The following is a 24,046-nucleotide window of genomic DNA, read 5'->3' as shown; positions in this document are numbered from 1 at the left end:
ATCTCTCTCTTACTGGCTGTAATTGACCCTAGACAGTTATTAAAAATACTTTCTCACCTTTAAAATAAGAGCACCAATACGTTAATACTACCCTACAATACTACTAATATGCTCATAAAGTTTCTGTGAGGATCAAATGAATTAATATCTTAAGTGTCTTTAGAAGAGTCTAGCAGAAAGAACTTAGGTAAAGGCCCAATCAGTGTTAACTGTTATTTTATGAAGTCCTGATCTACTCCTGTAGTTGTTGGATGCCTCTCTAAAATCTTCCGTCAGACTGTGCATATCTACTACAGATGTTAGTACAACACTGTTTCACCACACTCTGCTCTAGACATGTTTCAAGTCATGCTACTCAGTGATCTGTTGTTACTGTCTTATGTTAGGATCATGCTCCAGTGTCCAAGACTCAGATACTATGACATATCATGATAATATTTCTTCCTTGTAATCACCATTTTGATGTTGACTTGCTTTCCAGATTCTCTTGCTACTTCTACTTTTTTTTTCTTTAAACTGGGAATGCACTAGAGGCAAGGGATTATGCAATGGTATTGGAGAGAACTATGAAGAAAATGATATTTAATACAAAATATTTGCAAATATTAACTGTGGACAGTGACTTTCATTAACGTACAAAAGAATCTTTGACTGTCTCCTCCCCACAAAGAGAAAAACCTCTGGATGGTAAGAGAAGGTAAATTGAGGTGTCTGTTGGCAAATCCAGGCTTGAGAAAATCTCTTCTCATTTAAACACTTTGTTTTAAAGGAATGGTTTATGAAATGTATTTGCAAAGTAGGATAGAGAGCAACATCTTACATACAATAACACACACACACACACTTATACCTGCAAACAGTGTAAGAATGGAAACAAAATTTTTATGAATTAATTTTCTTCATGTTAACACATGAAAACATATAGTATAAGTCAGAAACAAATTTAGATGAAAATATAACTGATATAGAAACAACAAACAGTAATGATTAAGAACAACAACAACAAAAAGATTTAAATTGACTTTATGTGGAATTGATATCAGACAAACATTAGTAATGTGGAGAACAGACTTCATAAATCTTTCCAGATGAAGATTAAAATAGGAGTTTAAAATAATAATGTAAATTAGCTAGAATTAAAATGAACAATTAAAATGAAAAAATGAGTTTAAAACAATAAAATAGAGAAATATGGGTGTTGAAAAGAATGTGGAATTCTGACTTAAGAACAATAGTTGTTCCAGAGGGAGGAAAACCCAACAAATAGAACTCAAGCAACAGTTAAAAGTTGCACCAAAATGTAATATTGTAGGGAACCCAAAGTGAAATTCCAACCATACTCTGGACAATATTAATGTTAATATCCCTAGATGTATCCTAGTGATACATTTTATTTTTGACAGGAGAAAAAAAATTTTTTGAATGAAAATAACAGTGCAGAGAGTAATAGATTTATTTTTTAATGTTTTTTTATTAATATATTTATTTTCAGCATAACAGTATTCATTATTTTTTCACCACACCCAGTGCTCCATGCAATCTGTGCCCCCTATAATACCCACCACCTGGTACCCCAACCTCCCACTCCCCCGCCACTTCAAACCCCTCAGATTGTTTTTAAGAGTCCTAGTCTCTCATGATTCACCTCCCCTTCCAATTTACCCCAACTCCCTTCTCCTAAGACCCCTTGTCCTCCATGATATTTGTTATGCTCCACAAATAAGTTAAACCATATGATAATTGACTCTCTCTGCTTGACTTATTTCACTCAGCATAACCTCTTCCAGTCCCGTCCATGTTGCTACAGAAGTTGGGTATTCATCCTTTCTGATGGAGGCATAATACTCCATAGTGTATATGGACCACATCTTCCTTATCCATTCATCCATTGAAGGGCATCTTGGTTCTTTCCATAGTTTGGTGACCGTGGCCATTACTGCTATAAACATTGGGGTACAGATGGCCCTTTGTTTCACGACATCTGTATCTTTGGGGTAAATACCCAGGAATGCAATTGCAGGGCCATAGGGAAGTTCTATTGTAATTTCTTGAGGAATCTCCACACTGTTCTCCAAAGAGGCTGCACCAACTTGCATTCCCACCAACAGTGTGAGAGCGTTCCCCTTTCTCCAATTCCCTCCAACACATGTTGTTTCCTGTCTTGCTAATTTTGGCCATTCTAGCTGGTGTAAGGTGATATCTCAATGTGGTTTTAATTTGAATCTCCCTGATAGCTAGTGATGATGAACATTTTTTCATGTGTCTGATAGCCATTTGTATGTCTTCTTTGGAGAATTGTCTGTTCATATCTTCTGCCCATTTTTTGATATGCTTGTCTGTTTTGTGTGTGTTGAGTTTGAGGGGTTCATTATAGATTCTGGATATCAACCTTTTGTCTGTACTGTCATTTGCAAATATCTTCTCCCATTCCGTGGGTTGCCTCTTTGTTTTTTTAACTGTTTTCTTTGCTGTGCAGAAGCTTTTGATTTTGATGAAGTCCCAAAAGTTTATTTTCGCTTTTGTTTCCTTTGCTTTTGGAGACGTATCTTGAAAGAAGGTGCTGTGGCTGATGTCGAAGAGATTACTGCCTATGTTCTCCTGTAGGATTTTGATGGATTCCTGTCTCACGTTGAGGTCTTTTATCCATTTTGAGTTTATCTTTGTGTACGGTGTAAGAGAATGGTCAAGTTTCATTCTTCTACATATAGCTATCCAGTTTTCCCAGCACCATTTATTGAAGAGACTGTATGTTTTCCACTGTATATTTTTTTCGGTTTTGTTGAAGATTAATTGACCATAGAATTGAGGGTCAATATTTGGGCTCTCTACTCTGTTCCACTGGTCTATATGTCTGTTTTTATGCCAGTACCATGCTGTCTTGGTGATCACAGCTTTGTAGTAAAGCTTGAAATCAGGTAACATGATGCCCCCAGTTTTATTTTTGTTTTTCAAATTTCCTTAGCAATTCGGGGTCTCTTCTGATTCCATACAAATTTTAAGATTATTTGCTCCAGCTCTTTGAAGAATATACCAGTAAAATTTTGATCGGAATGGCATTAAAAGTATAGATTGCTCTAGGCAATATAGACATTTTAACAATGTTTATTCTTCCGATCCAAGAGCATGGAATGGTCTTCCATCTTTTTGTGTCTTCTTCAATTTCTTTCATGAGTGTTCTGTAATTCCTCAAGTACAGATGCTTTACCTCTTTGGTTAGGTTTATTCCCAGGTATCTTATGGTTTTTGGTGCTATAGTAAATGGAATCAATTCTCTAATTTCCCTTTCAGTATTTTCATTTCATCTGCACTTTGACTTTGTATGCTGCCACGTTGCTGAATTGTTGTATGAGTTCTAGTAGTTTTGGGGGGGCGTCTTTTGAGTTTTCCATATAAAGAATCATGTCATCTGTGAATAGAGAGAGTTTGACTTCTTCATTGCCAATTTGGATACCTTTTATTTCTCTTTGTTGTCTGATTGCTGTTGCTAGGACTTCTAATACTATGTTGAAAAAGAGTGGTGAAAGTGGGTGCCAATGACGCCCATTGTCTTGTTCCTGATCTCAACTGGAAGGCTGAAAGCTTTTTCCCATTGAGGATGATATTTTCTGTAGGGTTTTTATAGATAGATTTGATGAAGTTCAGGAATGTTCCTTCTATCCCTATACCTTGAAGCATTTTAATCAGGAACAGATGCTGGATTTTGTCAAATGCTTTTTCTGCATCAATTGAGAGGACCATGTGGTTCTTCTCTCTTCTCTTATTGATTTGTTGTATCACATTGATTGATTTGCGAATGTTGAACCATCCTTGTAGCCCAGAGATGAATCCCACCTGGTCATGGTGGATAAACTTTTTAATATGCTGTTGGATCCTGTTTGCTAGGATCTTGTTGAGAATCTTAGCATCCATATTCATCAGTGATATTGGTCTGAAATTCTCCTTTTTGGTAGGGTCTTTGCCTGGTTTGGGGATCAGGGTAATGCTGGCTTCATAGAAAGAGCCTGGAAGTTTTCCTTCATCTTCAATTTTTTGAAACAGCTTCAGGAGAATAGGTGTTATTTCTTCTTTGAAAGTTTGGGAGAATTCCCCAGGGAGTCCATCAGGTCCTGTGCTCTTGTTTTTTGGGAGGTTTTTGATCACTGCTTCAATCTCGTTACTAGATATTGGTCTATTCAGGTTGTCGATTTCTTCCTGGTTCAATTTTGGGAGTTTATAGTTTTCCAGGAATGCATCCATTTCATCTAGGTTGCTTAGCTTATTAGCATATAACTGTTGAAAATAACTTCTGATGATTGTTTCTACTTCCTTGGTGTTAGTTGTGATCTTTCCCTTTTCATTCATAATTTGATGAATTTGGGCTTTCTCTCTTTTCTTTTGGATTAGTGTGGCCAATGGTTTTTAGATCTTATTGATTCTTTCAAAAAACCAGCTTCTAGTTTCATTGATACATTCTACTGTATCTCTGGTTTCTACCTCATTGATCTCAGCTCTAATTTTGATGATTTCCCTTCTTATGTGTGGAGTTGGTTTGATTTGTTGTTGATTCTCCAGTTCTTTAAGGTGTAGAGACAGCTGGTGTATTCTGGATTTTTCAATTTTTTTGAGGGAGGCTATGTATTTCCCCCTGAGGACTGCCTTTGCTATATCTCATAGGTTTTGGACTGAAGTGTCTTCATTCTCATTGGTTTTTCCATGAATTGTTTCAGTTCTTCTTTGATCTCCTGGTTGATCCAAGCATTCTTTTTTTTTTTTTTTTTAAGATTTTATTTATTTATTTGACAGACAGAGATCACAAGTAGGCAGAGAGGCAGGCAGAGAGAGAGAGAGGAGGAAGCAGGCTCCCTGCTGAGCAGAGAGCCTGATGCGGGGCTCGATCCCAGACCCTGAGACCATGACCTGAGCCGAAGGCAGGGGCTTAACCCACTGAGCCACCCAGGCGCCCCGATCCAAGCATTCTTAAGCAAGGTGGTCTTTAGCTTCCAGGTGTTTGCGTTCTTTTGGAACTTTTCCTTATGATTGAGCTCCAGTTTCAAAGCATTGTGATCTGAGAATATGCAGGGAATCATCTCAGTCTTTTGATATCGGTTGAGTCCTGATTTGTGACCCAGTATGTGGTCTATTCTGGAGAAGGTTCCATGTGCACTTGAGAAGAATGAGTATTCTGTTGTTTTAGGGTGGAATGTTCTGTATATATCTATGAAATCCATCTGGTCCAATGTGTCATTCAATGCTCTTGTTTCTTTATTGATTTTCTGCTTCGATGATCTGTCTATTTTCTGTGAGAGGCATGTTAAGATCTCCTACGATTAGTGTATTCATATCAATAAGACTCTTCATCTTGATTAACAGTTTTCTTATGTAATTGGTTGCTCCCATATTGGGAGCATAGATATTTACAATTGTTAGATCATCTTGGTGGATAGTCCCTTTAAGGATTATGTAGTGTCCTTCTGTATCTCTGACTACAGTCTTTAGTTTAAAATGTAATTTATCTGACATGAGAATCATTACCCCAGCCTTCTTTTGAGGCCCATTGGCATGAAAGATGCTTCTCTATCCCTTCACTTTCAGTCTAGGTGTATCTTTAGATTCAAAATGGGTCTCTTGTAGACAACATATGGATGGGTCCTTTCATTTTATCCAATCTGCAACCCTGTGCTGTTTTATGGGCGCATTTAGGCCATTCACATTGAGAGTGATTATTGATAGATACGTTTTAATTGACATCGAGTTACCTTTGAAGTCTTTCTTTCTGTATATGGTCTCTATATTTCTGTGCAATGCTATTCTTGGGATTTTTCCTCTTTTATAGAACCCCCCCTTAGTATTTCCTGCAGTGTCCCCTTGGTGGTTGCATAATCTTTTATGCCTTACCGGTCTTAGAAACTCTTTATCTCTCCATCCATTTTGAATGTCAGTCTTGCTGGATAAAGTATTTTGGTTGCATGTTCTTCTCATTTAGTGCCCTGAATATATCTTGCCAGCATTTTCTGGCTAGCCAGGTCTCTGTGGACAGGTCTGACGTTATTCTGATGGGCTTCCCTCTGTAAGCGAGGATCCTCTTTGCCCTAGCGGCTTTCAAGAGATTATACCTACAATTATAATTCCTCAATTTGACTATCAGGTGTTGTGATTTTTTTTTGGAATGTATAATCTTGGGTGGAGACCTTTCAGCCTCTAGTACATGAATGCTGGTTCCATTCGTGAGATTGGGAAATTTTTCATGAAGGACTTGTTCCACTATATCTTCTAGACTTCTTTCTTTCTCCTCCCCTTCCGGGATTCCAATAATTCTGATGTTGGAATGCTTCATGGCATCATTTATTTCCCTGATTCTGTTTTCGTGGTTTCTAAGCTGTTTGTTCCAGGCTTCCTCCTGATCCTTTCTCTCTATCTGTTTGTCCTCCAGATCACTAATTTTATCTTCTGTCTCAGTTACACTAGCTTTGAGAGAGTTTAGATTAGATTGGAACTCATTAAGAGCATTGTGAACCTCCTCCCTGGTATCTTTAAGCTCCACCCTAACATTGTGAACATCATCTCTCATCACTTTCAGCTCGGCCCTAATGAATTCCATTTGGTCATCCATGGCTTTCTCCAACCTAGCTAATTGCCTGGAGAATTTTTAGCCTGAATTCTCTTTCCAACATATTGTCTATGTTGATAGCCGTTAGCTCTGTTGCAGAAGGTCCATCCTCTGTATTTTTCTTCTGTTAGGCATTCCTCTGCCTAGTCATTTTGGTGGGAGATGACTGAACAGATGTAGCTGGATGTATGAACCATGGTGCAGTCAAGGTGCACCCTGGAACACTTCTGAGCAATCAGGATTCCCCACCAAATGAGAGACAAAAGAAAAGAAAAAGAAGAAGAAAAAAAAAGAAAAGAAAAAAGAGAGAGAGAGAGAGACAGGAAAGAAAGGGAAGATGAAAAAGAAGGTTCAGCCCAAATGGGCCCCAAGGTAAGATTTATGAAGTAGACAAACAAAAAGACTGATACAAGTATTTAACAAGAGAAAAATATATATATATGCAAATAAAGGAAGAACCTCGTCAAAAAGAACCCCAAGTGTAAGATTTATATGCTATCAGGACAAACACAAAAACACAGAAATACTGGTGGAAGAAAATGATGGGAGAGTGGTTATAATTCTCAGTGTGTGCGAGGAAGGTTGTTTTGATTCTTCCTGGATGTATCTTGATATCTTTGTTAAAGGACTCTACTTTCTTAAGATAAAGCGGGATTAAAAATTGGTTTACCTATACGGGTGGTATTGATTGGGGAATGGGATTACTTTGAAGTTTAACTCTATATGAATATTAGAAGATAAAAATAAAAAGGAATAAACTAGACTAAACTAAACTAAAATTTAAAAAAAAGGAATTCAAAAAATAGAAATGCAAAAGAAAAACATAGGTGTATGTATCAAAAAGTTTATGTTAGAAGGTTATTATGGAATTTGATGTTCTGTACAGCTCGCTGTGATGGTAAATAGGTTAAAAAAATTACCTATGTATTTAAAAAAAATGAACCAGAATAGTGGGAACGAGTGAAAAATAAAAGTTTTCCTATGAAGTAATGGTTGTTCTCTTGTAGTCCTTTTTTTTTTTCTTTCTTGTTTTGTTTTCTGGCAGAGGGAACTGCCACGTGGGTTTTCAGTCAATGATGTTCCCTGAGTTAAGTCCTCCCGGCCCCCTCAAGGGGGTGGGCTCTGAGGAAACTGGGTGTTTTTTTTTCAGGCTTTTGTTCTCTGGCGGTTTTTATATTTGTTCACTTTTTTTTTTCTCTCACTTTGACCGCTTTTGATGATTTTTGTAGTTTTAGAGGAAAACAAACTGCACCCTGATCTCCTTCTCAGAAAGAGCCCTCAGTCTGGCTGCAGAGCTTAAATAAGTTCCCCCTTGGCCGCTGGCAGAGCAGGTTCCAAGTCGAGGTCCCTGGAGACGCAAGATCTTTTGCTTGTACCCAAAGCCAAGGCAGTGGCGGCTCTCTGGGCAGCTCCAGACTGCCAGAGAGGTTCCAAGGAGCAATCGCACACTGAGATTTTCCTGCTGGCCCAGGCTGGGAGTGCCTGATCTTTCTGGATCTAAGAGCGCCCGGCTTGTGCGCACCAATTTCAGGGGAGACTGTGGGTTGCGCGTGGGTCATATGCTCTGAGAACGGGGCACAGGTCCGAAAGCACCAGGGTGGGACTTCCATGCACCTCTCTGGGGGGAGAGTTTGGTGCAGGCGTCTGAGGTTCTGAAACAATGGCTGGTATCAAAGGGCGCCGGCTGGGCCTTTGTACTTCTCTCATGGGAGTATCTCAGGCTCTATAGCAGGGCTCGAGCATTCTGCAGCCCAGCGTGGCTCCCATCCCCTCACAGGAAATGGACCCCACACATTCTTGGGAGCTGGTTTCTCCGCCGCACTCTCTCTGGATGGTAAGAGAAGGTAAATTGAGGTGTCTGTTGGCAAATCCAGGCTTGAGAAAATCTCTTCTCATTTAAACACTTTGTTTTAAAGGAATGGTTTATGAAATGTATTTGCAAAGTAGGATAGAGAGCAACATCTTACATACAATAACACACACACACACTTATACCTGCCTCAGCGCCTGATTCCCACAATTTCCTTTGCTCTTTTGGAGTGCTTTCAACCAGTCTCCAAGTTAATGCTGGTCCCCAGACGCAGGGCACACTCGCTCATATTGGGGTATTACTTTCCAACCGGTAGCTCTGGTGGCTCCCTCCTCCTTTTGTTTATCTTCCGATATCAGTTGCTGTTCCCACTTCGCTTTACCTGTCCACTGGTGTCTTCTGCCCCTGTAGAGATCCAGACGTGTATAATTCTGATCTCAGGCTGATTTCATGGGTGATCGGAGTTCTTTGGTAGGTAATCAGCTCACTTTGGGGTACAGGCTGAAAAGGCGCCTCCTCCTACTTCCCCGCCATCTTGTCCCCCCCGAGTAACAGATTTCTTAAAAAGAAATAGAAATTCAAACTTGCTTCAGACTTCTGCCTACAACATACTGATGGCATAAAGTACTGAAGTATTATCAGAATAATACTATATTTAGGATAAGTATTTTATAACTCATAATTCTATACCCAGTTAGGTTATTCCTATTGTAAATATGTTTATGAGACTAAATGAATATATTGAAAATACTTTTTAAAAAATAACATTTTGTCAGCACAAATTTAATTATTGTGAGTAACCAGCATTTTATTTATTTATTTATTTATTTTTTTTTTTTTAATTTATTTTTTATTTTTAGCATAACAGTATTCATTATTTTTCACCACACCCAGTGCTCCATGCAATTCGTGCCCTTTATAATACCCACCACCTAGTACCCCAACCTCCCACCCCCCACCCCTTCAAAACCCTCAGATTGTTTTTCAGAGTCCATAGTCTCTCATGGTTCACCTCCCCTTCCAATTTCCCCCAACTCCCTTCTCCTCTCTAACTACCCATGTCCTCCATGCTATTTGTTATGCTCCACAAATAAGTGAAACCATATGATAATTGACTCTCTCTGCTTGACTTATTTCACTCAGCATAATAATCTCTTCCAGTCCCGTCCATGTTGCTACAAAAGTTGGGTATTGGTCCTTTCTTTTTTTTTTTTTTTTATAAACATATATTTTTATCCCCAGGGGTACAGGTCTGTGAATCACCAGGTTTACACACTTCACAGCACTCACCAAAGCACATACCCTCCGCAATGTCCATAATCCCACCCCCTTCTCCCAAGCCCCCTCCCCCCAGCAACACTCAGTTTGTTTTGTGAGATTAAGAGTCACTTATGGTTTGTCTCCCTCCCAATCCCATCTTGTTTCATTTATTCTTCTCCTACCCACTTAAGCCTCCATGTTGCATCACCACTTCCTCATATCAGGGAGATCATATGATAGTTGTCTTTCTCTGCTTGACTTATTTCGCTAAGCATGATACGCTCTAGTTCCATCCATGTTGTCGCAAATGGCAAGATTTCATTTCTTTTGATGGCTGCATAGTATTCCATTGTGTATATATACCACATCTTCGTGATCCATTCATCTGTGGATGGACATCTAGGTTCTTTCCATAGTTTGGCTATTGTGGACATTGCTGCTATAAACATTCGGGTGCATGTGCCCCTTTGGATCACTACATTTGTATCTTTAGGGTAAATACCCAATAGTGCAATTGCTGGGTCATAGGGCAGTTCTATTTTCAACATTCTGAGGAACCTCCATCCTGTTTTCCAGAGTGGCTGCACCAGCTTGCATTCCCACCAACAGTGTAGGAGGGTTCCCCTTTCTCCACATCCTCGCCAGCATCTGTCATTTCCTGACTTGTTGATTTTAGCCATTCTGACTGGTGTGAGGTGATATCTCATTGTGGTTTTGATTTGTATTTCCCTGATGCCGAGTGATATGGAGCACTTTTTCATGTGTCTGTTGGCCATCTGGATGTCTTCTTTGCAGAAATGTCTGTTCATGTCCTCTGCTCATTTCTTGATTGGATTATTTGTTCTTTGGGTGTTGAGTTTGCTAAGTTCTTTATAGATTCTGGACACTAGTCCTTTATCTGATATGTCGTTTGCAAATATCTTCTCCCATTCTGTCAGTTGTCTTTTGATTTTGTTAACTGTTTCCTTTGCTGTGCAAAAGCTTTTGATCTTGATGAAATCCCAATAGTTCATTTTTTCCCTTGCTTCCCTTGCCTTTTGCGTTGTTCCTAGGAAGATGTTGCTGCGGCAGAGGTCGAAGAGGTTGCTGCCTGTGTTCTCCTCAAGGATTTTGATGGATTCCTTTCGCACATTGAGGTCCTTCATCCATTTTGAGTCTATTTTTGTGTGTGGTGTAAGGAAATGGTCCAATTTCATTTTTCTGCATGTGGCTGTCCAATTTTCCCAGCACCATTTATTGAAGAGGCTGTCTTTTTTCCATTGGACATTCTTTCCTGCTTTGTCGAAGATGAGTTGACCATAGATTTGAGGGTCTATTTCTGGGCTCTCTATTCTGTTCCATTGATCTATGTGTCTGTTTTTGTGCCAGTACCATGCTGTCTTGATGATGACAGCTTTGTAATAGAGCTTGAAGTCCGGAATTGTGATGCCACCAACGTTGGCTTTCTTTTTCAATATCCCTTTGGCTATTCGAGGTCTTTTCTGGTTCCATATAAATTTTAGCATTATTTGTTCCATTTCTTTGAAAAAGATGGATGGTACTTTGATAGGAATTGCATTAAATGTGTAGATTGCTTTAGGTAGCATAGACATTTTCACAATATTTATTCTTCCAATCCAGGAGCATGGAACATTTTTCCATTTCTTTGTGTCTTCCTCAATTTCTTTCATGAGGACTTTATAGTTTTCTGAGTATAGATTCTGTGTCTCTTTGGTTAGGTTTATTCCTAGGTATCTTATGGTTTTGGATGCAATTGTAAATGGGATTGACTCCTTAATATCTCTTTCTTCTGTCTTGCTGTTGGTGTAGAGAAATGCAACTGATTTCTGTGCATTGATTTTATATCCTGACACTTTACTGAATTCCTGTATAAGTTCTAGCAGTTTTGGAGTGGAGTCTTTTGGGTTTTCCACATATAGTATCATATCATCTGCGAAGAGTGATAATTTGACTTCTTCTTTGCCGATTTGGATGCCTTTAATTTCCTTTTGTTGTCTGATTGCTGAGGCTAGGACCTCTAGTACTATGTTGAATAGCAGTGGTGATAATGGACATCCCTGCCGTGTTCCTGACCTTAGTGGAAAAGCTTTCAGTTTTTCTCCATTGAGAATGATATTTGCGGTGGGTTTTTCATAGATGGTTTTGATGATATTGAGGTATGTGCCCTCTATCCCTACACTTTGAAGAGTTTTGATCAGGAAGGGATGCTGTACTTTGTCAAATGCTTTTTCAGCATCTATTGAAAGTATCATATGGTTCTTGTTCTTTCTTTTATTGATGTGTTGTATCACATTGACTGATTTGCGGATGTTGAACCAACCTTGCAGCCCTGGAATAAATCCCACTTGGTCATGGTGAATAATCTTTTTAATGTACTGTTGAATCCTATTGGCTAGTATTTTGTTGAGTATTTTCGCATCTGTGTTCATCAAGGATATCGGTCTATAGCTCTCTTTTTTGGTGGGATCCTTGTCTGGTTTTGGGATCAAGGTGATGCTGGCCTCATAAAATGAGTTTGGAAGTTTTCCTTCCATTTCTATTTTTTGGAACAGTTTCAGGAGAATAGGAATTAGTTCTTCTTTAAATGTTTGGTAGAATTCCCCCGGGAAGCCATCTGGCCCTGGGCTTTTGTTTGTTTGGAGATTTTTAATGACTGTTTCAATCTCCTTACTGGTTATGGGTCTGTTCAGGCTTTCTATTTCTTCCTGAGTAACCAGCATTTTAAATCTGCATAATTTAGGAAGACCATGAATTTGAATACTGGGAATGAATGCAGAAAGCAAAACACATTCTGATTCTTGTGTTAAGTCATTGTTTTGTTTTTGACTTTATAAACAGAAAAATGAAGGTATAAGTATCTACTACTTAAAGAGATATCTCCTAGCAGAATAAAAAAAAAAGTAGAAGTCACTGTATCAACTCAAATCAGCTGTGATCTATATGATATTATAGAAAAAGATTCAGATTTTCATATTTTCAGTTTAAAAGAAGACTTCTCCCAGAGTTAGATACCCATTCTAATTTTATTTTTAATTACTTTTTTTTTAAATTATATTCAGTTAGCCAACATATAGAACATCATTAATTTTGGTGTAGTGTTCAACAATTCATTTGTTGTATATAAAACCAAGTGGTCATCCCAACATGTGTCCTTCTCAATATCCACTACCCAGTTACCTCATTTCCCAACACTCTCCCTTCTGTGACTCCTAGTGTGTTTCCTGGAGTAGAGTCTCTCATAGTTTGTCTCCCTCTCTGATTTCATCCCATTCAGTTTTCCCTCACTTACCCTGTGGTCTTCTGCCCTAATCCTTATGTTCCACATATGAGTGAAACCATATGGTAATTGTCTTTCTCTGCTTCACTTATTTCACTTAGCATCATGCCCTCCAGTTCCATCCATGTTGATGCAAATGATGGGTATTCATCCTTTCTGATGGCTGAGTAATATTTGTATATAGGGACCACATCTTCTTTATCCATTCTTCTGTTGGAGGACATCTTGTCTCATTCCACAGTTTGACTACTGTGGACATTTCTGCTATGAACATTGAGATTCAGGTGTTCCTTCTTTTCACTACATCTGTGTCTTTGGGATAAATACATAAATACCTAGTAGTGCAATTGCTGGGTCCTAGGGTAGCCCTATTTTTAATGTCTTGAGGAACGTCCATACCATTTTCTAGAGTGTTATATGAGCTTGCATTTCTACCACCAGTGTAAGAGGGCTCCCCTTTTCCACATCCTCTCCAACATTTGTTGTTTCCTGTCTTGTTAATTTTTGCCATTCTAACTGGTGTAAGGTGGTTATTTCATTGTGGGTTTGATTTGTATTTCCCTGACGGCTAGAGACACTGAGAACTTTTCCATGTGTCTGTTATAGCAGAACATTTGTATGTCTTTTTTGGGGAAGTGTCTGTTCATATCTTTTGCCCATTTCTTGACTGGGTTATTTGTTTTTTTGGGTGTTGAATTTGAGAAGTTCATTATAGATTCTGGATACCAGTCCTTTATCTATAATGTCATTTGCAAATATCCTCTCCCATTCCATGGATGCCTCTTAATTTTGTTGACTGTTTCCTTTGCTGTGCAGAGGCTTATCTTGTTGAAGTCCCAAGAGTTTATTTTTGCTTTTCTCTCCCTTACCTTTAGAGACGTGTCTTGAAAAAAGTTACTGCGGCCAATGTCAAAGAGGTTACTGCCTATGTTTTCCTCTAGGATTTTGATGAATTTCTGTCTCACATTGAGGTCTGTCAACCATTTTGAGTTTGTGTACAGTGTAAGAGAATGGTCCAGTTTCATTCTTCTGCATGTGGCTTCCAATTTTCCCAGCACCATTTGTTAAAGAGACTGTCTTTTATCCCATAGGATGTTCTTTTCTGCTTTGTCTCAGATTAGTTGACCAGAGAGTTGAGGGTCCATTTCTGGAGTTTCTATTCTGTTCTATCGGTCTATGTGTCTGTTTTTGTGCCAGTACCATACTGTCTTGATGATTATAGCTTTGTAATAGAGCTTGAAGTCTGGAATTGTGATGCTGCCAACTTTTCATTTGAAATGGGTTTATTTGTTTCTGCTCTCATTCTGTTTGGGTTGGTTTTATCCTATTTTTATTTCATATCTATACCTATAACTATACTATATTTGTATCTACTTCTATTTATATATACTTTTATGGGGTGTTTTATAATCTGGTAAAATTATTCACACCCCACTCCAACTGTATTTGAAATAATTAACATAACTACACTGAAAGGGGACAGAAAAAGTAGCCTAAGTAATTCTTGGACACAGTATTTTGGCTAAATATCCTCATACTAAATTAAATTAAATACTAAATTAAACAAGAAACTGTAAACACATAACTCTAATTATTTATTTAGTTCCCTTAGTGTCATGGGTTAGCAGTTCTAAGGCAATTTCATGCATGTTCTAAGATTGAGCTTTTTTATATAGTGTTTCCTGGGGGAAGGGCAAGGAAAGTACTGGCTACAGGGATGCTGGTGGAGTGGGAGCTGTGCTGGCTCTAGGCTCTGATCAAATGCATACTCAGAGGACCAGCGCTGGACCCTCTCTGGGGGAGGGCAACTGCTGGTGGACCCTCTCTGGGGGAGGGCAACTGCTGGTGATCCAGGAGGTGGTGGTCATCAGGGATCTGTGGTGGAGCAGTGAGAAGGTCCAGAGATGAGTTTTCTGGAACCCACTGCTCCTGACACCACTTAGTTCTCAGAGTCTTCTACTGTGTTCCAATATTTTTTCCTCTTTTATTCTTCCTCTAAGCTTATAGTGACCTTCTCATAAAAATTGAGGAAAAAATCTGATAATGACCATGACTTCATACATTTTCTTCTGTTTCAAGGGATGATTTCCTCCATATAATATATCCTAATTTTAGCAGAGGCCTTTTGTGAATTGATTAAAGTGTCTCTCTCTCTCTCTCTCTCTCTCTTTTTTTTTTTGATAGATGTGGTGGCTCTCTAGTTCAGCCCAAGAGACAGGCGGTTAATAACTTTTCTTGGAGGAAATCCCAACACTGCTGGACCACATCCTTCCCTTTACCAGAAACTGCTCCTGAGGGAATACAAAGGGTGTGGGACAATTACTGAGTTTCAATCTCCCTCAAGATTCCTGAAGCACTCATACTGAGGCTATCTAAGAAAGAAATAAATAGCACAAGTCCCCTTATGATCCAGAGCTGAGAACCCTAGAATTACACCAGTGGTCCTGATATTATGACCAAACACACTCTTGTGCACAGCCCTACTACAGCTGGGTTGTAGGAAATGCTGGCTGCAGCACAGGTAGGCAACCTGGACATGAGCCTGTTTTTATGTTCTCTGCTCCACACAGTGACAGCCTCTGAGTTTTCATGTTAACTTCCAATGATGTAGATGATGGAAGAAGAGGCAGTGAGTCATTGCTGATGGAGGCTGAGATGGACACGGGCAGGAAGGTAAGCTTTACAGCTGGAATGGAACAAACCCCAATATATGTTTGAACAATGACAAACAGACCAAGTATGTCCTAGGTGCAGTGAGAAGTATGAGGATAAATAAGGCAGGCTTACCATCTCTAAAGGGTCAGAGTCAGGTAGGGAAGAATAGACCTAAATGTTTGATAATGAAAGTATAAGAAAATCTTGACACTTGCATTATTTGAGAGGAAGGATGACATTAAGTCTTTTCCACCGGAAGACAAGAGATTCCCAAGAAAGTTTATGAAAGTCACCAAATGAGATGACAGAAAATAGGTGATGGGGAAGAGCAGACAACAGAAGATCCCTGCAGGCTAGTGCATTCACAAACAAGGACAGCAGGAGGGTTTAGGGCCAGCACCCCTGGGCAGGGAAGAGGGACTGGCAGGAGAAGTGTTTCCTCTCATGCACAAGAAAACCCCAGGATGAATCATTTAGGATGGCAATGGATTTCAAACTCTAGTCCCCATGGGGAGACTCAGAAAGTTACCTATCACCAAAGAGAGAGTCTGTGTTCTGAATGAGAATTCCTTTCTATGGGACTGATCCTTGGCAGTAAGTGGTCCCAGGTTGGGGTAGGAATAAAGAATTTCTATTCCTTTATTCCTCTATATCAAGACAAGCCTATAGCTGGTCATTGCTCCCAGTTGCAGACAATACAAGGTTCTGGACTTTTTAAATATAGGTCAGTGGATAGAACCCCTCCCTCCACCTACACACGAATTCAGGGAAACTACCTTTATGTTTCTCCTCACAATGTGGGCCTCAGTCTTCTGGAGGTAAAATGGAGGCACAGAATTACACATCTTCCAGTGAGTGCATTCACCCAGGCATTGTGTGTTTATGAACAACTCTTTAGTGCCAGGCATTATCTTATGTGCTAGGGAATCAGAGAAAGAGAGTACACAGTGGCCCTGACTTCTTGATGCTTTCATTTTGGTGGGGAGGTTGGATTTAATGAGGTTAAGTTATGTTGTTTTTATATACAAATATGACTGATTTGTGTATGATGATTCTACAACATGTTACTATTCTCAATAGTCTTGTGGTTTCTCTGTTGATTTTCTTGCGTTCTCCAGAAATCTCTTTTTGTAACAATACTTATCAGGTTTTAAAATCAGCATTATACCTTCTTTAGAAAAATATTTTGGAAGTTTGCCTTCTCTTTCTATATTCTGACTAGAAAAAGAGATTGTCTACCATTTATAGTTTTGACGGGATCTCTTATTAAACTAGATGATGTTGGCACTTTTTTAGGGAGCAGATCTTTGACAGATATGCTAAATTGTATTTTTGTTGTTGGGTGTTTTCCACCATCCCTGCAGGAGGATTACTGTTGACCCTTGAACAATGGGCTAGAGGAGCAGATCCCTCCCACACAAATGAGAAAATCCATATATAACTTTTGACTCTCCCAAAAGTGTTGACCAGAAGCCTGACTCATAACATAAATACTCATTAACACATATTTTGTATGTTATATGTATTATATGTTGTATTCTTACAATAAAATAAGCTAGAGAAAAGAAAATGTTATTAAGAAAATCATAAGGAAAAAAAAAAAAAAAAGAAAATCATAAGGGAGGGCACCTGAGTGGCTCAGTTAGTTAAGTGTCTGACTCTTGATTTAGACTCAGGTCATGGTCTCAGGGTGGTGATAAGGAGTCCTGCATGAGGCTCTGCATGCAATGGAGAGTCTGCTTAAGATTCTTTCCCTCTTCTCCTCCCCCTGCTCTTTCTCTCTCTCTTTCAAAATAAATAAATAAATCTTAAATAAAAAAAGTAAAGAAAATCATAAGGAAAACACATTTACAGTACTGTGCTATAAAAAAAATCTGTGTGTTATTGGATTTGTGCAATTCAAACCCTGGTTGTTCAAAGGTCAACTGTATACCCCTCTCCCCCACTATTTGCCATGTCACTTGCAACTGCCTCCCTGTGGAAGGTTATAGTTATGTGTCCCTTTGATGTCTGGTTAGCCATGATACTTGTTTTTTTTTTAATTTATTTTTTATTTATTTTCAGCATAACAGTATTCATTATTTTTGCACCACACCCAGTGCTCCATGCAATCCGTGCCCTCTATAATACCCACCACCTGGTACCCAAAATGATACTTGTTTTAACAGTGAAGTTGAGTGGACATGATGTGTACCCATTCCAAGTAAAAGCTATAAATTTACAATTGCTCATTTTTACAAGCTCTTGCTCTTTTCTCTTTCCCCTTAAGAATGGCATGTCATAAATAAGGGCTGTTCCTTCCGACTGGATCCCAGAATAAAGAAGATGCATGAGTCCATGCTAAGCAGAACTACATACACCTTGCTGTTGACATATAATGTAAGTGAGAAAATAAGCCTTTGTTTTTTGTAAGCCATTGTGATTTGAGGATAGTTTCTACCACAATACCATCAAGAGAAAAATGATTAACACAACATTTATTTTTCTTTGTGGATGTGGCTTATCCTTTATCCATCTCTACCAGTGTTATTCTTGGTACCTTTTATTGTCCAAAGATTATTCATTTCACCTAGAACTACACATTTCTTTGCATCTACTCTAGCTAAGTAGTCTTATGATTTTAGATAACTTCTTTTTCAGTTTATGTCCCTCTCTGTCATTTCTTATTCTGTTTATTTGTGTTTCTCTCTCTGATCCCCCCTTTATTTTTGCTTGATTAGATTAGCAAATGATTTATCCATTACATTGATTTTTTTTCAGTATATATAATTCATATACCATACAATACATCCAAAGTGTACAGTTCAATGACTTTTATTATTTTTTATATTCACTGAATTTTGTTATAATCTTCACAATAAGTTTGCAACATTTTAATTTAATTTATTTATATGACAGAGAGAGACACAGTGAGATAATATTATAATATTATAATATATAATATAATATATTAATATTTAGTTTATTTTTGTTAATCATTTTGTGTCAGATGCTTATTGTATTATTTACTATTTATTATTTTATATATTAATATATATTATTATATATCAATATAATAATATTATATATTTATTATTATTTACTATTATTCATGTAAGTATTTAAGGCAATAAATTTTCCTTTAATTACTATGTTAGCAATATTCCATAGACTCTGGTACATGACATTACTATTATTGTTTTCTGAATATTCTGAAATTTAGATTTTTATTTCTCCTTTGGACCTGAGAGTTACTTAATAGAGATACTTGAAACATTTCTTTCCAATTTGAAAGGCTATTTTTGTTTTTTGGCTTTGTTATTAATGTCTACTTCTACTGTATTTTGGTCAGAGATCATTAGTTGAATTATTACTGCTTTTGGGGATTTTTAAAAATTGTCTCTGTAGCCTTATGTATTTTTTTGTAATGTGCTCTACAGGAACTTGAAAGTAAGTATTTATTACTATTCCTGGAACATAGTAATATATATTATATATACATATATTTATACACATATATTCACACACATATCTTATTATTTTTGTTTCATATTACCTATTCTTACTTTTTAAAGTGTTTTTAAGGATATTTTTTTTTAAGTAAACTAACTCTACCTCCAACATGTGGCTTGAACTCATGACCCTGAGATACTCACATGCTCTACTGACTGAGCCAACCAGGCACCCCTATTCTTGTTTATTTTTAATCACTTGATCTGCCTTGGATGACAAAAGTTTATTTAAGCTGATTGTCTTTCTAATATCCCTGACCCTCTGTTCTCCTTATACCTGGAGGGACTTTTCTGATTGCTTAATTTTGGCCTTCAGCTTCTCTGTGCTCATCAGGAATCTGATCAGTTTCAGGAAAAGCTTTGTTCTGTTCTTCCACATTATATGTTTTATGAAAGCAGACTGTTCCCCTCTGGAGAGGCCCATGTTGTCCCACTGAGCCTGTGAAAGGGAAAACAGATTTAATTTTGGAGGAGTATTACAAAGCTTATGTAGTGAATACAGCTAATATAAATTCTCCAACCTAGTCTTTTTCAGTAACAAAGGTGATTCTTTTTCTCCATATGACTGACTGACTCTGTGACTAACCCTCAGTTGGCTCCACACATGGGAAAGGAGCAGAATTTTCTTGTACTATTGAGCCTACTCAAGCTCTGACACCTCTTCTGGCTCAAATAGCTTTTGTGGTCCTTATAACATACAGAGTAAAGTTTCAGTTTCTTTACTTTCCATGCCAAACACTCCCAAAGTTAACTTTTAGTTCTCTTTCTGGCATTAACTCAGCTTACAATCCCTCCTCCATCTCACTCTCAAAACCCCTGTTCTCCATCTCTGAGCTTGTCTAGGGCTTCCTACTGCCTGGCTTTTATTCAAAAGTTTGTCTCCATATGCTGCACACATCCATCTGGCAAGATCCTGAACTATATTCCTTTGCTGCCACAGTCTACTTTGTCTCAGAAATGTGTGTGTGTGTGTGTGTGTGTGTGTACATCCAACAATTTTGGAGATTTTGGAGATTAGAGATGATGATTCCTTCCTTGTTGCTACAGATAACTGAAGAAGAGTTATCTGAACATATCTTTATTCAGTAACTGATTGTTCAATTGACTTCTTGAGGAATGGATAATATGAAATGATCTTTGAAATACTGACTTTTGGGCATGATGGGGTGGAACAGGTAGTCTGGGGTCTGAGAGAGTTTTGTTGTCAGTAGAATGGGTAGAGAACCCTGAATCAAAATACTATGGGATTTTAACATAGGTAGTTGTGTCTGTCCCATTAGATTGAAAACTCTCAGGAGGTGAGGATTATCAGTGTCCTATCTATGTGGTACTCTACCAGGTCCAGAGCTCATGCTTAGTCTCTGTTGAATGAGTGAATAAATGAATGAGTGAATGAATGAATGAAAACTTCTTGACACCCCTGAGAATACAGCTGAAGAAATAGCAATTACAACTGAAGAAATCTGGGATGGAAAAGAGTGTAGAGAAATAAACCAAGAAAGAAATATTTAATTTTCTTAAATTGTATCTCTCACACTTCCTAGCCCATTGTAAGTTTTAATAAAAATATACAGTGCACATAGTATGTGATCAGTACAAATACATTAAGGTTATTCTTTTTTCTCTAGAGTTCAGAGAATGGTACATTCATCAACCATCCAGAGTAAAGTATGTTTGGAGAGTTTTAATGGGTCTCACTGGAGGTGTCTTTCTCAGACTTCTGGGATCATGGCAGGAGGCAACCAGACCAGCATCTTTGAGTTCCTCCTCTGGGGACTCTCAGAGCGGCCAGAGCAGCAGCGTTTCCTCTTCCTGCTGTTCCTGTGGATGTATGTGGTCACTGTGGTTGGGAACCTCCTCATTGTCCTGGCCATTGGTACTGATGCACGTCTCCACACACCTATGTACTTTTTCCTTGCCAGCCTGTCCTGTGCAGACATCCTCTTCACTTCTACCACTGTGCCTAAGGCCTTGGTGAACATCCAGACTCAGAGTAGGTCCATCTCCTACACAGGATGCCTGGTTCAGCTCTACTTCTTTTTGACTTTTGGGGACATGGACATCTTTCTCCTGGCCACAATGGCCTATGACCGCTATGTGGCCATCTGCCACCCTCTCCACTACAAGATGGTCATGAGCTGCCGGCGTTGCACCTTCTTGGTTACTGCCTGCTGGATCCTGACAAGTCTTGTTGCCATGACCCACACTTTCCTCATCTTCCGACTTTCTTTTTGCTCTAAGAAGATCATTCCTGATTTCTTCTGTGATCTGGGACCCCTGATGAAGGTGTCTTGCTCTGACACTCAGGTCAATGAGCTTGTACTCCTTTTCTTGGGAGGAGCAGTCATTTTAATCCCCTTTGTGCTCATCCTGGTCTCTTATATCTACATTGTTTCAGCCATCCTCAGAGTCCCCTCTGCCCAGGGAAGGCGCAAGGCCTTCTCTACCTGTGGGTCACACCTTGCGGTTGTTGCTCTGTTCTTTGGGACAGTGATCAGGGCTTATCTGTGCCCCTCATCATCTTCCTCCAACTCCATAGAAGAGGACACAGCAGCTGCTGTCATGTACACAGTGGTAACCCCCCTGCTGAACCCCTTCATTTACAGCCTGCGGAACAAGGACATGAAGTGTGCCCTGGTGAGATTTCTCAGGGGTAAAGTCTTACTTTCATGGGGTCAGTGACTTCTGTAGTGATACTGCAGGTGTCCTCCATCCCCTCTATGGAGGAGCTTCACAGAAATTTCTACCTCAGGTTTTTTACTTCTGACTCCCACATATGCCTTATCACCACTTCCTTCCCTGAATCTCCTCATGACTTTGAAATTGTTAAGGAACATCAAGATTTTACATCATGTTTTAAGGTTAATATGTTAAGAGTTGCTTATTTAATTATTTATTTTACCTATGACTTCCCACAAGGAAAAGTGCCTTTTGCAATGTTTTTAATTCTAGAAGTCTTTGTAGGCTTTTATGCTAGTTCACCAAAATTCAATTAGTGAGGTCATGGAAAGTACATTAATGATTAAAATATTAGCAAGTAAAGTCAATATTGGGTAGCAAAGAGCTTACAACTTTGAGTATATATGGGTATATATTATATGCACTTTATTTTTTCTTACAAAAATAAGAAATTATATATACATGTATGTGTGTATATATATGTTTATATATATAAACACTTATTACTTCAAGGTTGTGAGTCAAAAATTTTTGTAACTGTTAAATCTCTCAACATTGTCAGTGAGCAGAATTTTGAAGTTTATAATGAGAAGACAAAATAAGTAAATTTAAATTAAATATTATGGCAACTCTTATGTAGCTGTTTTCAGAAATTCTTCCTTATCTGCTTAAGCCTTGGCTGATTGTGAATGCTGTTTTTCACATCGGCAGTAAAGGAATCTTGTGCATTCTCAAGGTTCTTTATGTAGAAACTTGTGGCCTCTAGACTCAATGAAGACCAAATCAAAGATAACCAAAGCTTGTGATTTTTATTTTTGCTATGAAAAAGTCATAATTCCATACCAAGACAGAGTGAATACAAAATCATTGCCTAAAGTTGAAACTATGGAACAAATTCACTGCAGAGGTTTGTGAGGAAAGGGCTCTAGATTGGTGCCCAGGAGTCTCAGATCTTAAACTCAGTGCTTCTACTTATTTTGTCTGAGTCTAGTCTTCTCTTTTGTGAGATAAAATTACTGATATTTTTCCTGCCTACCTAACTGGAACTTTGTGGGGAAAATGCCTATAGTTTGGCTATTATAATATAGAAACTCCAAATGATTATAGATTTTAAAAGCTGGACTTTTTTTTTTTTTTTCTCATATACATGTAAGATTTTGGCTACAAAATCATCAAGGATTCGGGCTAATTCTCTCTTGGTTTTCTGTGACCCTCCAAGAATGATTCCATAGCCATTAAACTTCTGCCTTGGTCTTCATTTCAACCAATAGGAAGGGAGAAAGGGTCAACTGGAGGATCCAGTGTTTCCCACTAAGGAAAAAACCTGGAGAAGTGGCACTCACCTCTTCCATTTATATCCTATTGGCCAGAGCTTGGTTTCTTGGCCTCACCCAGCTGCAGCTGGGCCTGGGAAATTTTTTCTTTATACTTGGTGGCCATAATCTAATATTATATTAGCATGGACAAAGTACAAACCTTATATTAGGGGAAAACCAGCCATCTCTGCTATAGTCAGGTGTCATCATGGCAATTAAAAGCCCTACAAACATGAAGAGCTCATGAAAACAGGAGAGTGTGTGGGCACTCAGTCACTCTGTAAATCTTCGAGGCTATTGGAATACAAGCTAAGGAGGTATCTTCTTCCTAGTGACCACAGATATTGTCAGTGAAGTGGCAACAGCAGAAGTGGCTAATAATAATTATATGGAATCTGAGACATTCTTCTTTAGGATCACCCTGTCCCCTTCTCCTCCTCTAGGTGAGTACCTAGAGGGACAAGCTAGGGCCTGACCTCTGGATCTTCTGAAAACCTATTACCAAACAGGGTAATGATATTCCTGGTGAACATAAGTTCACATGTGAAACTAACCTGACATCTGCAAGTACAAATAGAATAAATATAAATGAACAACATATACCACATGAATCTAAATTATTGGAAAAAACCTGATGAATATACTCAAGGATATTAGGGAGGATGTTAAGAATATGAAACATAAAAAGAACAAATTGGAAGTATGAGTTAAGAAACATAATATCTGATGCTAATAACTCAATAGATGAGATAAATAGCAGAATGGATACATGTAAAGAATGGATTAGTGAATCAGAATCAGAATATCAGGTTGTGTAACTCTCTTAAAGGCAGAAAGCAGTGAAGAATAGAAATATGGAAGAATAAGGGGGGGTGGGGAGTTAGAGATAGAGAATATAAATAAAACTGCCAACATCTAGAAAATAGGAGTCCTATTAAAAAAAAAAAACAAACAGAAAAAGTGGATGGGAGG

The 24,046-nt window shown here is 38.3% G+C and overlaps 1 protein-coding gene across 1 annotated transcript; it reads left to right on the top strand.

Annotated features, from left to right (window-relative positions):
• Nucleotides 1-20,801: 20,801 nt before the first annotated feature.
• LOC309851665 (olfactory receptor 1P1-like) lies at nt 20,802-21,761 on the top strand (the record flags this gene model as incomplete). The annotated part of the gene is made up of 1 exon (XM_082707284.1): nt 20,802-21,761. Exon 1 carries the CDS (start codon nt 20,808-20,810, stop codon nt 21,759-21,761), a length of 954 nt encoding a protein of 317 aa, XP_082563410.1. The 5' UTR covers nt 20,802-20,807.
• Nucleotides 21,762-24,046: the final 2,285 nt, after the last annotated feature.

This window comes from Mustela nivalis, assembly GCF_964662115.1.
Source record: "Mustela nivalis genome assembly, chromosome: 17".
In the NCBI taxonomy this organism is placed as follows: domain Eukaryota; kingdom Metazoa; phylum Chordata; class Mammalia; order Carnivora; family Mustelidae; genus Mustela; species Mustela nivalis.
The sequence above is the reverse complement of the archived record's forward strand: the minus strand, read 5'-3'. Positions and strand labels throughout refer to the sequence as shown.